The sequence below is a fragment of the Drosophila erecta genome, unplaced genomic scaffold, assembly GCF_003286155.1.
Source record: "Drosophila erecta strain 14021-0224.00,06,07 unplaced genomic scaffold, DereRS2 tig00000092-arrow-pilon, whole genome shotgun sequence".
NCBI lineage: Eukaryota > Metazoa > Arthropoda > Insecta > Diptera > Drosophilidae > Drosophila > Drosophila erecta.
The window spans coordinates 3,962,888-3,978,939 of NW_020825207.1; the positions used below are offsets into that span (position 1 = coordinate 3,962,888).

General features: G+C 39.0%; 2 protein-coding genes across 2 annotated transcripts in view; one reads left to right on the forward strand and one right to left on the reverse strand.

The window, feature by feature from the left end:
• The window catches only part of LOC6547253 (sex peptide receptor), a 30,710-nt gene that overhangs the window by 13,010 nt on the left and 1,648 nt on the right, over positions 1–16,052 (reverse strand). The window contains exon 2 of the mRNA XM_001976103.3: positions 5,603–5,689. The gene's annotated coding sequence lies outside the window, so the exon portion shown is untranslated. The remainder of the gene's footprint in view (positions 1–5,602; positions 5,690–16,052) is intronic.
• LOC6547250 lies at positions 1,612–2,020 on the forward strand. Its single transcript, XM_001976100.3, has 2 exons — positions 1,612–1,776; positions 1,842–2,020. The coding sequence occupies exons 1-2, from the start codon at positions 1,650–1,652 to the stop codon at positions 1,931–1,933; spliced, it is 219 nt and encodes a 72-aa protein (XP_001976136.1). The 5' UTR covers positions 1,612–1,649; the 3' UTR covers positions 1,934–2,020.

The following is a 16,052-nucleotide window of genomic DNA, read 5'->3' on the forward strand; positions in this document are numbered from 1 at the left end:
TTTCTCGCATTTCCCCTGGTTTAAAGCCCACGATGCAAATGTGTTAATATACAGCCATGAATAGGAAGCCGCAGTGGGAGTCTAATTTGCGCACGACCCAAATAAAGAAGTATAGATAAATAAACAGCAAAAAAGCGAGCAAATACGCAAAAATATGAATATGCGTAAGTAGCGGGCTCAGCGCTATTATTATTAATATGAACTCGCACTCGTTCGATGCCATAGATCACGATTATTTTGCGCGTCCGACAGGCCAATAAATGGGGCGATAAGAGGCTTTACGGATGCCTCATTAGCCGTCACCCATACAAAAAGGTACACATTTCCGTGAACAATTGCCCTCCAGGCCGTTCAAGCCCACCATGTCCTACGGCCAGACACGGATTTATCAGAAGACATGTGTATCTAAATACGTTCCGTTGGCAATCTGGTCGGAAGGACACGTGTTCTCCTTAACATTCAACGTCTGTTTGAGGCGGTACACGTCTTGAACTGATTACCAAACTTTGAGCCACAATTTCGCCTACTCGCTTCTGCCAAAATTCCAAATCGATTTCCATAGACATTGGTAGCGCGTCTGCCTCAAGAATTCAGCATACAATTTGCGGGAATTGATATTTTTTTTATTAATTTGCCGCCATGCTAAGAAGGAATTCCCAAGCCCAAGTTATTTATGAAACGAACAAAATACCGACAGAATTTTACTTTCGATTGGCCTGCGTCCAAGCGGCAAATTAGCGGAACCGGTTTGTTTGTATAAATCAACACCGAAAAGTCGCTGCCAAATGGCGACAAATTGCCAAAACGTATCTCTTTCATGTGGCCGGCATATTTTGATGGTAGTTGGAAAGGCCCAAAACATCTGAGGCATAGCAAATAAAATAAAAGCTCACAATGCAAAACATAAACAAAGATTTTTTAGCCGCACATTCGTACAATGAACTGTCATATGCAAAATATTTTCGTTACGGCAAATATATTCAGAAAGAGCACGCCAAGTTCTATGTACTTTTGCGTATGGAATATTCAGTACCTATTCTTTTAATGGGAAAAGAAAATCCACAAGTATATTGTGAGTTGGGTAACATAATTTGTTTACAAAGTTCAAGCAAGGAATTATTTAATAATTTCGATGATACTATTAAAATCTATGTATGGATGGTAAAGTAACCAACATGAAAGACTATGCATTAAATCTCATTTCTAAATTAGTGTTTTCTATAGACCCACTTATAGAAATTCAAGATTTCAAGTTCATAAGCGCAACCTTTAGCGCAAACTATTAGCATTCAAAAAGATTATACATTTGCATTAACTGTTTGAAAAGTATTTTGCATTGTTATGCTTTCCTGCAAGGTGTTCAAAATTCCCAACTCAAATCGTTTGTTCTTTCCGAAACTTGTTTTCCGTCTTCGAGTGCGGACATTCCCCGGATTAAGTATCGCCAAAGAAATTCGTTGGCAGCCAAATCAAAACAAGAAATCCAATTTTCAAACAGCTGCTTCGGAACAAGAAGCTCATCTCAAAATCGCTATGCTGGCTTTCTTTCATCCTACAAGTTTCTACGAGTCGAGTATAAATAGCTGCGGTCGCAGCGATTTCAATTAGATTACCATCCAAGCTCCACAATACCAAACCAAAGCTCCAGAATGTCGAGAATCCTTGTCGCCGCCATCGCCTTCGTTACCATCTATCTGGTCCTTGTCAGCGCCGCCCCCGCACCCGCCCCGCCCACTCAGATCCTGGACGCCCGGACGGCCATCCAGAAGATAATCGGTAAGTTGGGCCCATAGTTGCCGTGAACTGTTACCGGATTGACCCCCAACTCCCTTTTCTTTTAGCCGCATACAACCGCATTCCGGGTCCCTCAGTTGTTCACCCCTGGGAGGTGGCCACTTTGATTGACCCGAACACCTTTGTGGCCCACTTCTGAAGTCCCACCTACACCAACACCAACACTACCTGACTACCTAAACTAAATGCCCAAATAAATGCCATACGAAGTATAAGTTAAACGAAAGCCATATTCTAATGATTTAGATTCTAGTTACTTATTTGGCAGACTTTTTAGGTGTTCTTAGGAATATGCCAAATCAAATTTTACTCCAATTAAATAACATTTATGTGGGTGGAGCGAAACATACCCTGTACGATGTAACAAAGTTTTTTGCATGGCAATGATCTTTTCTAATACACTCTGTATGTCATAATGTCAGCAGGGATTTTTTGATTAAAAAGAAAAATGCAACAGGCCAAATTAACTTTTGATAAACTTTAAGCATCAGTGTTTAAGCTTCAAAAATTATAAATATATTTTATATATATTCTTGATCAAGACCCTATGTCGGTTTGTCCGTTCGTTTGTCCGTCCGTTTGTCCGTCCGTTTGTCCGTCCGTTTGTCCGTCCGTTTGTCCGTCCGTTTGTCCGTCCGTTTGTCCGTCCGTATAAACGTCGATATCTCGGAAAGTGAAAAAAGCTATACATTTGAAATTTACCATTTCTGTTCCATATGCCACACCCTCTAGCTGAATAACGGGTATCAGATATTCGACTACAGCCACCTCTCTCTCTCGTGTTTGTTTTAGTTTTGGCCGGAAGGGGATTTCCGTTTTGCAGTGCGCAAAAGTTTTGCCGCATTTTTGGCGGCAGATGCAGAGCTTAACTAAAGTTGTGTAACTAAACTAAAGCAAAGTCACTTTAGCCCAGCGACTTATCGTGTTGCAGAAGTTTTTTGGTCATTCGCCTTTTCCCCGCAATTGGCTACAAGGACAATTTGATAACAAGTGGATTACCAAGTCATGGGACAAAGTTATCGCTCACAGCTGAATCTCAGTACGAGGATGCACAAGATGCCCCAGATGCCCCAGATGCCAAAGATGCCCAAGTGTTTGCTCAGCCCTCGAATCGGTGAAAAAAATGCTTCTGTTCTCGGTGGAGCACTTAAATGAGATGCAATATTGTTATCTAGCGAGATAGGCCCCACCATCGATCCGCGGGCTTAAAGTCAATGCCAATGTCAACGGCAAGGTTAAAGCCCTGCTGATATTACATATTTGCGTTGCCTCGTCATAAATGCATTTCAGATAACTGCACCGGGGAAATGGAAATCGCCCCAGTGCAAAACTCTCCAAACCTAGCCAAGTGAAATAAATTGCCTGTCCGGGTCGTAAAAACTTGCTCATATCGTTGGATATGGACCGTGCTTATCCCATACGCTACCGCATTTTTTTTTTATCGCCCACACGTTTGACGTAAGGTCATGAATAATTTGTCAGCACTTCAAGCAAGAAAATCGTAGCCTAAACTTGAGGGACGACAAACAACATTTAAGGATTCTGCGCCAAAAGTTGCTCAACTTCGAACACATTTGGTCCATTTTGCAGCAACACGTAAATATTCCCCAAAATAAAAGCTAAAGATACAAATTCTGATGAGTTATAATGACTTAAAAGTTGGCTAAGGGCTGCCCAGCAATAAATTAAAGCGCTTACAAGTAGATGCAATAATTAATTATCCCAGAAAGGGATTCGTTTTTCATTTCAGAAGTTCAAAGGGGTAAGAGCGAATTGAACTGCTGGCAATTTCTAAGCGGCGGTATTGGCAGTTTATTATAGGTATTATTGCCAAACAAAAATTAAATGACAACAAAATTAAATGTAATTTAAAATTTATTATATTACAGTATTCAATAATTAATTATATCAGAAAGGTATTCGTTTTGCATTTCAGAAGTTCAAAGGGGTAAAGCGACTTTAATTTGTGGCACTTTCTAAGCGGTGGTATTGTCATTTTATTAGATTTATAAATGGCAAAAAAAAACAATTAATTACAAACAAAAATATTAATTTAAAATGTATAAATGCCAAAAAACCATTAAATTACAAACAAAAATAAATATTCACTTAAAATGTATTATATTCATAAATGCCAAAAACAAGTATTAAATTACAAACAAAAACAAATATTCATTTAAAATGTATTGTATTGCAGCATTATTATTATTATTGTACGCTGTATGCTTAATTTGAAAAACCGAGCCACAGAATGGGCTGCATATAAATTCATATAATATTTACTTATTCTAATTGGATACTTATTGCAAGGGGCAAAATATATAATTTAATATTAGCCAGGCTAAGTTAAGCTTGCAAAATCCATAAAATCAACAGAGAACGCAACTGTGAAGCATCTGAATAATTGGATATCTGTTACTGCTTTATATTTAATTCTCTTTTTTAGTCAACCTCTTTCATAAGGATCCAAAGATGGATTTGTTGCCAAAGTAAGTAAGCCGTCAAAAATAATGACTGCTACGCCAAATAGCGAGAAAATTCGAACTGAATTCAGTACAGAGACACTTTTAATCCTACCAAAGGCTATACTAACAAAATTTTAACGAAAATAAAAAAAAAGTTGTTAGAGCCCATTCAAAAAATAGTCACGTGCAAAATTCAATTCATATTATTTTTACCTAGAAAGCAAGAGAATTGAAAACACCGTAGTTTTTAGGTTCTGATTGAATAATAATGTGTATCACCACAGTTCTTAAAACATAAAATATATGAAATGCATATTTAGGGTCGTAAATGGTTCCTTCTACCTGGTACATAATTTACAACGAATATAATATACCCATTAACTCTACAGATGAGCTTTTCTTACTGTACCACAAAACGGAAAAGGCATTGTTCCCTTTTAATTCATTTTTAGTATGAAATTTGAGTAAATGCTGTGCGGAAATCCTCTTTCAAGATTAAGTTAATTGTATTTGACAGCTAATTGTTCGCATCAAGATGGGATTGAAAGGATTAAATACCAAAGAAACCAAAGGCGAATACGATTTCTAACACATATACACATGGAAAACAATTTTGTAGTCAAAAGAATTTTTTATGTTTGACTTTCAGCAAGTGAAAGAAAAGGTAAATTCCAAAATTATCATCACATTATACGATTTGAGGGTTTTAAATTTCGACTGTGGCAAGATTAAGGAACATATTAGTTAAAAAGCGATATGCAACTTAATAGTCTGGTGCACCACATATAATGTATTATAAACATAGATAAAATGTAAATTTCTGCTATTGAGCAATAAACTTGTCTAATTGCAATACATGTGGTTTGTTCTGCCTCCAGTTACACTTTGAGATGTATTGAAAACTGGATGCGTCGCCAAAGTAAATATCCATTACACCACTACCGCAGCACTAATTATTCCCTAATTGGTGGATAGTTTCTAGTTCCGCATCGACAGTTTTATGGGCAGACCCTAGCAATTAATTTGTGAACGTGGTCGCCTAGGTTTTTTATGTCCCTGACAATGGCATTTTACGAGCTCTTTTACGACTGCCTAAGAGCCAGTATCTTGGACAGCTGTTGAGCTGCCAAAACAAAGTTTATCTCGATCAGGAATTCCCAGTGGAATGCTGAAAACTGGGTGGCAAACTCAATGAAGCCAGACCCAATCAATTGAGGAAGACGGAGAAAGATTTCTCGCATGAGGCAGTCGTATAAATTCGTTAACCACTATTAAACTACACCGATTCGCATCGATTTGCATTGCAAATTAGGCCCCCCCTTGGGCCAAATATCCAGACTTACCTGCCATCATCCAAGGCACTCCTAATCTCGCCCACCATCTAACCGAATGGCTTTAATTATGCAAATAAATGGCGCCACGAGAAGCTGCTAAAATGGGGAGACAAACAAACAAATAACATTTTTAGATATCTGATAAATATCAATTTCGGACGACAAGTTAATAAAATCAACTGAGCGCTCGACCCACGAATACCTACTAGAGGTGTTTTCAACAAAGTTCCTTATTACATTACAAATCGAATCTGCATAGCTAATTATTTTGATTAAAAGAAACTTTTTCTCAATTGAGCCTGCAGTGTGGAGCAAAGTTTCTCCAAGCAACGACAATGGTATCTATATAAATACATTAGATATCTGATATCTGAGCGGGGGATGCGCGTGTTTTCACTCAAATTCCTTCCATATGGTGGGATATCAATTACCGTCAGACGTTTACCATCAGTCAATGACTTCGTTTGCTTTTCGAACAGGTTTGCTGGCACTTTGCGCACAGGCACTTTATCTACTCGCATATTGTTGGCTGGCAGGAAAATTTAAACAATAAAGCCAAAATAATTTGTTGGGATTACTTTGTGGTGTTTGCTTATGGATATGTGATTATTCATTAACGTAATATCCTTTAAGCAGTTATGTGGCTATTTGCAGATTGAATGCACGGCAAACATGTCAGATAATTGAATTATTTCATTTTGCAAACGAGCTTACTGCAATGCCACATAAAATATTAATCACGCATTAATGCAATAAATACACATGGCTGAAAGCCAATGAGCCAGAAGCGGAGCCCCGAAATGTATGCTACAAAAATTGGTATGCATGAAATCCTTTCGCGCCATCACGCGCATTTAAGGATTTAATCAACCCTATACTCGAGCATGTGTGGTATCAAATTTGAGGCCAAATGGTTTTTTTTTTTGGGATTAGCAGGTGATAAGGTATACGAGTATCGAGTAGCAAACTTTTGCTCGTCTTGGATAATGGAAAAGTTGGTGGAAAGCTCTTAAGGTAAGCAGATTGGCACGCATGTGCGTGTATTGATGGCCAAAACGAGTCCCACTCCGAGGAGATGAGAAATGATGCCTGGGCTGTGGACACGCCACGTTAACCTGGATGATGGGCGACAGTTTTCCGGCAATTGAGGCGCATCTTGGCCAAAAGCTGCCTGCGTGTGCTGGCCCATCAAAACTGATGGCTGACGGAGCCCAGTAACTTATGACCATAAACGAAATTAGTGCTTGCTCGACAATGAGTCCTTTGTTCGATGCGGCTAATAAGGCGAAATCAAATAAGACTCATTGCAATTACACGAGGGCCATGTACCGAGAAACATAAACCAAAGCTGAACCGATCTGAACCCGTCTGAAAATGTCGAGCCAACAATATTAGGCTGCAAGTCGAAGGCACTCTCATTTCATTTTCAAGTCCAACAAGCAACTGTTGCCTGGGTCAAGAAACTGTATGTGAATTTTTATTAAATTCCTTATAAATGTATTCTTGGCCAGGGTTGGATGGCTTGTCTGGCAAATTTGTTGTAGTCTGCTCTTATAACCCCACGATTTGCATACGATTTAATCCCCCACCTATGTCAAGGCACAGTTGAATAAAACTGAATAATCCATGACAGATCGAAACAAACAAGCCAGTTTTCATCAAACATTAAGGTAAAACACATTCGATGTGTTGAAATTGGTTTATGGGCACCCGTAACTTCCACTTCCAACGAGGCAGATTGCATGGCTCACTAGCGTCGGTAAAATGATAGCCGTTGATTCGATTAATTTGTTGAATCTAAATGTAATTATACAATCCCTTTTAGGCTTTTACCAAATTTTTAAGCGTGCGGGTTCCATGTAGATTTTTAAATATTTTATTTTCGGTAGATCGGTTTTAACAAGATAAATACAATCTAATTTAAAAATTAAATTTGATTCTGGTTATTTCAACGCATAACGTTGCCATACGTGGAATCTGCGAATTTTCTTTCATACGGACGGACAGATATACGGACAAACAAATCTGGTCTACCTTTTTACTTTACGACTAACAGGCGAAGCTTATTTCCCATAAATTATTAAATTCCTTAAGCATGACAAAATTCCACGTAACATTTTCGACAGCACACTACTAGTAGATTTTTGATTGTCATTGAAAATACTCGTTGTCATTGTTGAATTAAATAAGTGATGAGCACATGTTATACACGCCTTCGATTTATTCAAATGTTATATAATGAGATGGCTTTATTCAAATTTATAGGATGTTTACAAGGAATGTAGTCTGAACTTAAAGCACATTTAAAGCCGCGTACTGCGAGGAATATCGCAGAGATATTGCCAACGAAAAAACGCGTTTCGTTATTGAAACCATTTGAATGCTTTTTGTGCTGACTTTATTTGAGCCACAAAGGCAGGCGCGATATTGTCTACCATAAATCAAAAGAGCTCCCCGTTTATGAAGGTTCGCTAAAACAGTGGGATTCGACATCCCGGCGACACCTGCCAAAGAATGTGTTCGTCCATCCTGGACACCAATTAATCATAAGGCTATGTATCCTCTGTATATATACAAATATGTATATACCTGAAAAAAGAATGCTTCTGGGAGTGTCCACTCGATTGAACAGAAATTTTCCACAAGGAGCGTCCATTCTGTTTACGCTTTTCATAATCCATTTGACAGCAATCTGGGAAATAGCGTTGCAGGTCAGTCAGGAGCAGCTTGGATTACTTGTGCAACCCGAGAACCGATACATTCAGGTATCCTGGTGGTCACCAATTGAAACCACAAACATTTGTTGCGCAACCCGTCCGTTTCAGTTAAATCAGATACGCCCATTACTTGGTCAACTCACGGCATTTGACGGTTTTGTTTTTGCTGGCAAATGACAGCCGTGTTACGGATTTATGTTTGATTACACAAGCGTCTTGGCCATTACGTATTTCCAGCTAGAACTTTTCCTTTCATTTTGCCCGCAGCTAGCCATATCCTGCGAAAAGTAATTTAAATGGCGACCCCGTGCTCAAAGTGATTTACCTCCTGGGTATTGCTCATCTTGTCTATTCGGGTAGCGGGCTAAATGCTTTTTATTGGTTTTTACACTTTGACAGATTAAAATGCTGATTTGCATTTGCTGATTAATGTTTGCTGATCGAAATAGAACCCACAACGCAGCGAAGCTCGAACGCTTCTTGGCCATGTTTGATTTGACTTGGCTGCACGGAGAGAAAATACCGTAGATGTGTGACTTATTAGAATTATTACTGGAATATGAGTACTTAACGCTCTGTTCCAAGCATTAATCGATTATACAGGATGTAATCCGTCAAGCGAACAACAAAGGGCTGCAAAGCTGTTAAGTCATGTTTAAATTATAGGTGTTTTCAAGGATACGCCATAAATAACAAGGCTCTTTGGAAAAGCCAGCTCGATGGCTCGAGAATTGCGTGCCAGACCCTTGATGGCCTTGATCCTGGCCGAATGGCCCCGCTTTTGCCAATTCATCCAGCTCTGATCAATTATGGCGCCCTAATTTTTGCAAAACAACAATATCCTGAATGGCATGTCTCCAATGGCTTTGTGGAATATGCAGCATGTCAAGTGGAAATTACTCACTAATGTGCAGCTGGATAGCCCATGAAAGTTAATCAACTGCATTGGGGCTTGCCATATATTCAGGGCAAAGGCGATTAAACTTGCACTGGCTAATTAAACTGTATCATATATATGAGGCGGCAAATTGAGTTTGTCTTGCTGCTTTCTGCGATGGCATCATAACGTCTTGGTTTTTATTAAGAACACAATCTAAGCCAGATGTGCGTTGGCTTCAAGCCACGACTTTAAGAAAATAAACAAAACGCATAACCCACTTTGTCTGCTATCCACGAAAAATTATGCAAACGATGCAGGGGCAGGGAAAAGTTGGCAACATTTCTGTTTACAAACCCCTTATCACCACCACCCCTATATCATCATCACGAACTTCGACGGTACTTAACGCTTTGCGATGTTATTTTGTTTCATTTCATTATGTTCAAGTGTTCACTTCGTGCGCTTTTCTGTGGCTTAATGCGGATTTTCGACCTCGTCTTCTTTTCAATCTACGGCTGCGGCTCAGCCTCAACATAAATATAAGCAGTCTTTTTGGTAAGCAAACATGTTCAAAACCACAATATAGCCAGACTCGTTAATACATCTGCTTTTTCTCCAGGTACACCTAGCCAACTGCTAACTGGGAAAAAAACAGCCAAAAAGAATGCCAGAATGGTAGGGGATTTGCGTAAAATGTTGCTAAGCATGTAAAAACCCGTGAAAAGGTTTTTAAATAGTGGTTTCCTTAGTTGGCATTCCTTAATGAAAATGTTTTCGTATTTAACGCTGCTTCCTAATAATTCAAAACTTTCTTGTAACTAAACATTGCATTGCATCCAAATTTAAATGATAAAACGGATATAGGTTGAACTTTACTAAATACACTTAATTAAATGATTTGATTTCCTGGACATTTATGTTAGTTTGTGCTTGGGCACATGCATCATGACTCACCAACAGCTTTCGAAATTATTTTATGTGTTAATGCCCAAATTGAAATCCAGCCAAGCCGAAATGGAGATCAAGCTGAAAATTCCTAAAAATACAAGTGTGTGGATATACGCGCAAAACGTCAATAAACTAAATTGAACGAGAATATTTATAAATTTGTTTACAATTGCTCTATGAAAATATTGAAACGGGGCAGCGGAATTTCCAGCAGCTACCCGAAATATATTTCTCAATTTCTGCTCTTATTTAACACTTCTACGGCCAATCACTTGATATGCGAAAAGCCATATTTATTTATTTATTTATTTGGCATGCCATTTCCCTCGGGCTGTCAAAGCGCTAGGCAGTATTTCAATCACTTAAAACTCATCCAGCGATTTAAGTGGGTATGTATGAGAGGTTTCTTATATCCAAAAATATCTATCGGACTTCCAAGCGATTTTAAAAGAACTGAGTTTCCACCGTGCGCCACGAGAGCGAAAATAAAACTGACGGCCAATTGTTGTGTTTTTCAAAAACACGAATTCTTAAACAAACTTGTGCCACGTGCTGATGCAAAACTTTGTCGATTTCATTTAGGGGGCGTATAACGAATTGCCGAGTGGCAACTTTAGCACCAGAAACATTATGGTCCATTTTGCTAGAACACTTGAATTTCCCTAATTAATTGCTCTAGATACGGATTCCGTTAAGTTATAATGACTTTGGCCAAAGTTCAAAACACTTCAGCGAAAGTCAAAAGTTGGCCAAGAGAAAACAGTTCGTTTTCGGCTGCCTTGAGCATTTGTTAAAAGCGTTTAAAAATAGATGCAACAAATACTGCTCAGCCCATCAGTAATTCGAGTAATTCGTCCCTTCTGCACATTTTCAAACTTGTATGAATGACGCAAACTGCTTTTAATGTTTTAATCCCTATGCGTGGTATCACATCAGTAAGCCGCCTTAAAAAGTTACCACAGTTTTGGTCTCCTACCTTGCGAAGAATACTTATCTGAATACATACAGTTCAAAAAGTTAACCTGAGCCCTTTATTCGACGATTGAAATCAGCCCGGTTCGTTTGACTATAATAAAATACCTTTAATCATGTCCACAATACACCGTTGAGAGCTGTTCCGAGTTAAACAAGGTTATCTCGATGCAAATAACTAACTGGCTATTCGGGGTGTGACAACTGGCTGGAAGCGAATGTAGGTTATCTAGATAAACAGCAGCGTACGCAGTGGAGTGCCTCGACTATCAGATACCTGTGAAGGTATGAACTGGAATTCAACCTTTATTACCTAGACTCGTAAAAACAAACTACCAGCTAATGTGGAATTTGAATCGTTACGGAAATGCAAACATAATCATCTATCCACATTTAGCGTATATAATGTTGCATCACGAAAACTGATTAAAACTTAGTGTGGTTTTGGTCATTGACAGCCATAAGGGACATAAAACGACAAAATAATGCACTCATCTGTTGGTTCATCACTGATTTTAATTAGCTAGTTACATTTGCGCTTAGACGCAGAAACAAAAGCACACATAATTTAAAGATAAATCCCAGTGCGTTTACCATTGATTAAAAGTTAAGGATAGTGGTTAGTCCTATACCATAAAAGTTTGTTTAGTAAGCAAAAAGTAAGTAAGCAACATCAAACATATTCAGCAATTAGGGCCATTTCACAAAGCCATCACTTGTTGGGACCAAAAATGGGAAAAGCTGGGTTCTGTTTTAATTAGTTTTTACGAGGAATGCTATGGGTATGAATTGTTGGCAAGTGCTGTCCACAGCAACCACATTCTCTGTCCAATAGTTTTGACATATTCAGGTGCAGACCTAAGCTGTTCTCCATTGTTTATTTATTGGTGTTACCCATTTTGCCATGTAATCTGGACTATTTTCACACTCTTTTCACCAACCGAGGTAACAACTAGCGGTTTAAATTGATACAACTATGTGAAGCCTGAAGCAACCACAACTGCTTCTTACGTTGGAAAAAAAAAAACAATACAAATCATTGGTGAAAAAAATGGATGAAATAGTTGTTATATTTTATATAATAAGTTTTATATAATAAGTTAATATCTAAAGAATCGAGCTTACACTGCATATTTAGCATTTGTACTTTCCGAGATCTTTATACGGACGGACAGACAGACGGACGGACAAACGGACATGGCCAGTTCAACGCAGTGATAGTGATCCAGATTATATATAGGGAACTTTACTTTATAGGGAACAAAAAGATGTATAAACAAAACATAAAAACTTGCAGTTTAAGCCTTTTACTAACGTTTTTGAAATACGAATATCAGGATATAAGAATATGTTTATCCCGACTTAATGATGCTTAAGCTTATTTAATTATTTCCAGATTTAAGAAAATATAATTTTAAATTACTCCTGAAAGTGTTTTCTCAAGAAATTAAATGAAATGAAAGAAACTCTTGATGGTCTCACTTAACTACACTCCGCGAACAATGTAAAAACTGTGTTCTGTTGGGGAAAAATTCCCCCGCCACTGGGAAATCACCATAATTGTAAATAGTTCCCAGTCTTGAAGCGCAACAAGCACTTCCCAGCCGCTCTCCACAGGCAAATTTTGCAAAATTTGCGCTTGAGCTCTGGCCATTTATCTTCATTGAAGGCAACCCAGGAATCTGCCAAATGGTTCCTTTCAATTAGAATATGAACAATGGTGGGAAGGCAGCCGGAACCTAAGGGAATGTGTACAGTACACTTTGACATAAATCAAACTGCCCCTAAAAAGGCGGTTCCGACATCCGAAGAAAGCTCATCTCTTCTGCAGACATGGCAACGTCGTTTCAGGTTCGTTAGGTGCTAGACAAACGACTTGTTGGCCTGAACACACTTAACAAATGCACAAATTGATGGCCTACTGTTTCAAAAGAAAAGTTATTTTTACTCGGCAAAACTTTGCAGCACAAACGAAACTTATTGAGCGCAATCTCTAGGAACTAAAGTAAGGAACTGAGAAGTACAACTAAGATAAAACAGTAAAAAGTGCACATTAGCACCAATAATAAGTGAAATAAAGCATAGTCAAACCTTTTCTATCTATGGGCATAAAGTAAGTGCCCAAGTGTTAGCCAGCCATTTGATATCATGGAGTTTTTTATTAGATACAAATCATTTTATTACCATCAGAAAAACAAAGTGATACTTTTCAAGGATACTGCATTAACCAGCAGGACTCCTTCCCCACTCATTTCTGCGTCCTTTTTTCAGCTCAAAATTTCACATTTCCGTCACGTAGCTGCTAATGCCACCCAAAAAAACCTATCCAACATACACGGTCGTAAAAAGAACAGCGAATGTTTGGCTCAAATGAAGTGATGCGAACTATGAATCCAGCAGTGGAATTATGGAGAGCAGCGGTCTGATCTGGTCTGACCTAAGTGAACCCCTTTGTTTGGACGAGTTTTGAGTAATGCCACGATGACAGCCATTCAATGTGATTTGGGTCCTGAAAACTTGTAACGCTCACACTGCGTATACGTATTGAAGCCGACAAATGGCATTGGGCCAAATTCGAGGGGGATTTGGCAAAGAGTGGAAATGCTACAAAGAGACACGCCAAGCTGAAAAGTCAATTCAGCAAGAATGCGGAAAATAAGCCAATTGACGAGGGCAAATTCAAGTTTTTTATCATTAATATTTGCGCTGACTAATGGCCATTTGGTAATGTCCCTTTTGTGGGCTGGCAAGCGCTTGACTTTCCGTCTTTAGCTTCAACTCCACCTATTTGTAATGAATTCGAGGAAAGGAATTTGAGTAAAGGCGATTGGGCAGAAGAAATCCCATCGACATAAAGTACAATTATCAATTGCCCACTGGACCCCATTAGACAATTTATAGGCAATCTTCAGACGGCTAGACGTTCAATGCTAATGAATGCCAGCACGCACCAATAAAACAGAAAGTATACATTGCGAAAAAAAGAACAACAATTGAAAAAAGTGAAAACGGCAGGAACAACAAACAAACGCGATATAAAGTTCAAAAGCCAACCAATGAGGCCCTTCGCCAAGAGGTGAGCACCCCAAATGGACAATAAATAAAATTGCTGGTCTGAAATGAGGTGCTAAAATAAGGCACTTTTGCGTTTGAATTTTTGAAAAGCTGCGTGGAGGGTATGCAAATTTTAGCGAATGGTTCAGCTGCCTGGGTGTACCTAAAAAAGATATAAATTCAAATAACTAAATTGAATGAAAAAGTGTGCATGTAAAAGTAGTTCAATTTAGAAGTAATACATTTTGCTTGCCTCAAAGAATCTCTTAATAAACTATTTATCAGTTAGCCAAGCAACTGAAAAATACAATTATTTCGCCAAACAGTAGGTACTAGCAGTGCGAATCATTAACATGCCCCAGAACATTAATTTGTTGCTGGCGGACTTTGGATTTTTTGGGCTTCAGGCTTTTTACTCAGGTAAATTGGCTGGTCCAACAATGCGAAATCTGTCGACATATTCATAAATTAACCTTCAACCTTAAAGCATTTTCCAGAGCGAGAAGGAATGTCTGTGGAGACGGCGCAAAAAACTGCGAGAAAAAAGCGCCACACTTTGGGAAAAACCATGGCAAAATCTTGTGAGTTGTATACACGGCGATGTTTTCATACTTGGGGATGCCTAGTGGGGAAATTGAGTGGTTAGTGGCTGGGTGGGTGGGGCTGGGTGTGCTTATGTACACAGGCATCTGCCGAAAACCTCGAGAATTGTTTATTGTTTACTTTTTGCACTCAACGTCTTGTTGAAAAGCAGCCAGTCGTATCAATAATGCGTGAATGGTAGGAGATGCTAAGTGTTTCTCGGAAGGGCAGCGAAGTTATTTATTTAACTGGTACCGGAACAATATCGCCGTTCGCACGCAAAACATCTTAGCATACTTTTTTATGATTTTCCTCAATGCAGCATTAAATTGGAACTGGCGGTTGTCTTGGCGGCATTTAATTCTGCTTTCATTCAAACAAATACCTCTCCTTTCCACTCGATGGCATACTCAAGTGGATCGATTACACCAAATCAAAGCAATCCTATTGTGCCATTTCTCCTTTCATCCGTGGATTTGCTACACTTAGGAAAACAATACTAAAACATTTGCTGTTTAAAGCATGGGGTATGGAACCAATGTCCAGCTCCAAACTTATAGCCATGATTGGGCAAACTTGCCTATGAATACGCCTATTTCTCTGCCTTTTATTTATTCAACTCCCCTATGAAAGCGCCGATTACTTGATTACGTGTCAGTGCCCCAATATTTGCGCAATGCCATGTTCGTAGCGCCAAAACTGATTACTCACTGCTGTCAATCCTGCAGTCCTGAAAGTTTAGTAAGCCAGCAGGAAGCCCACTAATGAGACAAATCCCTTCGCTGACCTTTGTTCGTTGACGGCTACCAATCATTGATCCTGTCGCGACACTTGATGTCCTAGAGGACCTGAAGTCCTGGCTAATTAGCGCGTCATAAATTGCACCCGTGCCGGAGTCTAATGCCGGAATTTAAGGCACATTAATTGGGATTTAGTGAGCAGCAGTTTTTGGACAGACTTTTGGGCACGAGCGTCATGCAAGCATTATTTATTTAATTTCGACCGTGCCCCTGGTAATCGGTGGTAATGAAGTGGCTGGACAGCAGCCCTGTTTATTATGCAATATTAAATGCCACATGGCGTGCCGCAAGGCTCGACTCTGCTCGACTTATTAAAAAACATCCAACAGGGATGTCACCTCATGCTGGTGCCTCAATGATTTTGAGTGTGCAATGCTGGCGCCAAGAAAGAGCATTTCCATTTCCCAATTGTCTGTTTTGCTGTTGTTTTTTTTTTTGGCAATTTTTCATCTACATTTAATTTATTCTTTTATGTCCCGAGCGTGTTGCTTTGATGTGCCTACAAT

What these genes read in the sequence shown, in the direction of transcription:
- LOC6547250 (XM_001976100.3), top strand. Translation starts at nt 1,650, where the DNA reads ATGTCGAGAATCCTTGTCGCCGCCATCGCCTTCGTTACCATCTATCTG. An exon ending in GGCCATCCAGAAGATAATCG is followed by an intron (nt 1,777 to 1,841) that starts GTAAGTTGGGCC and finishes CTTTTCTTTTAG; the next exon opens with CCGCATACAACCGCATTCCG.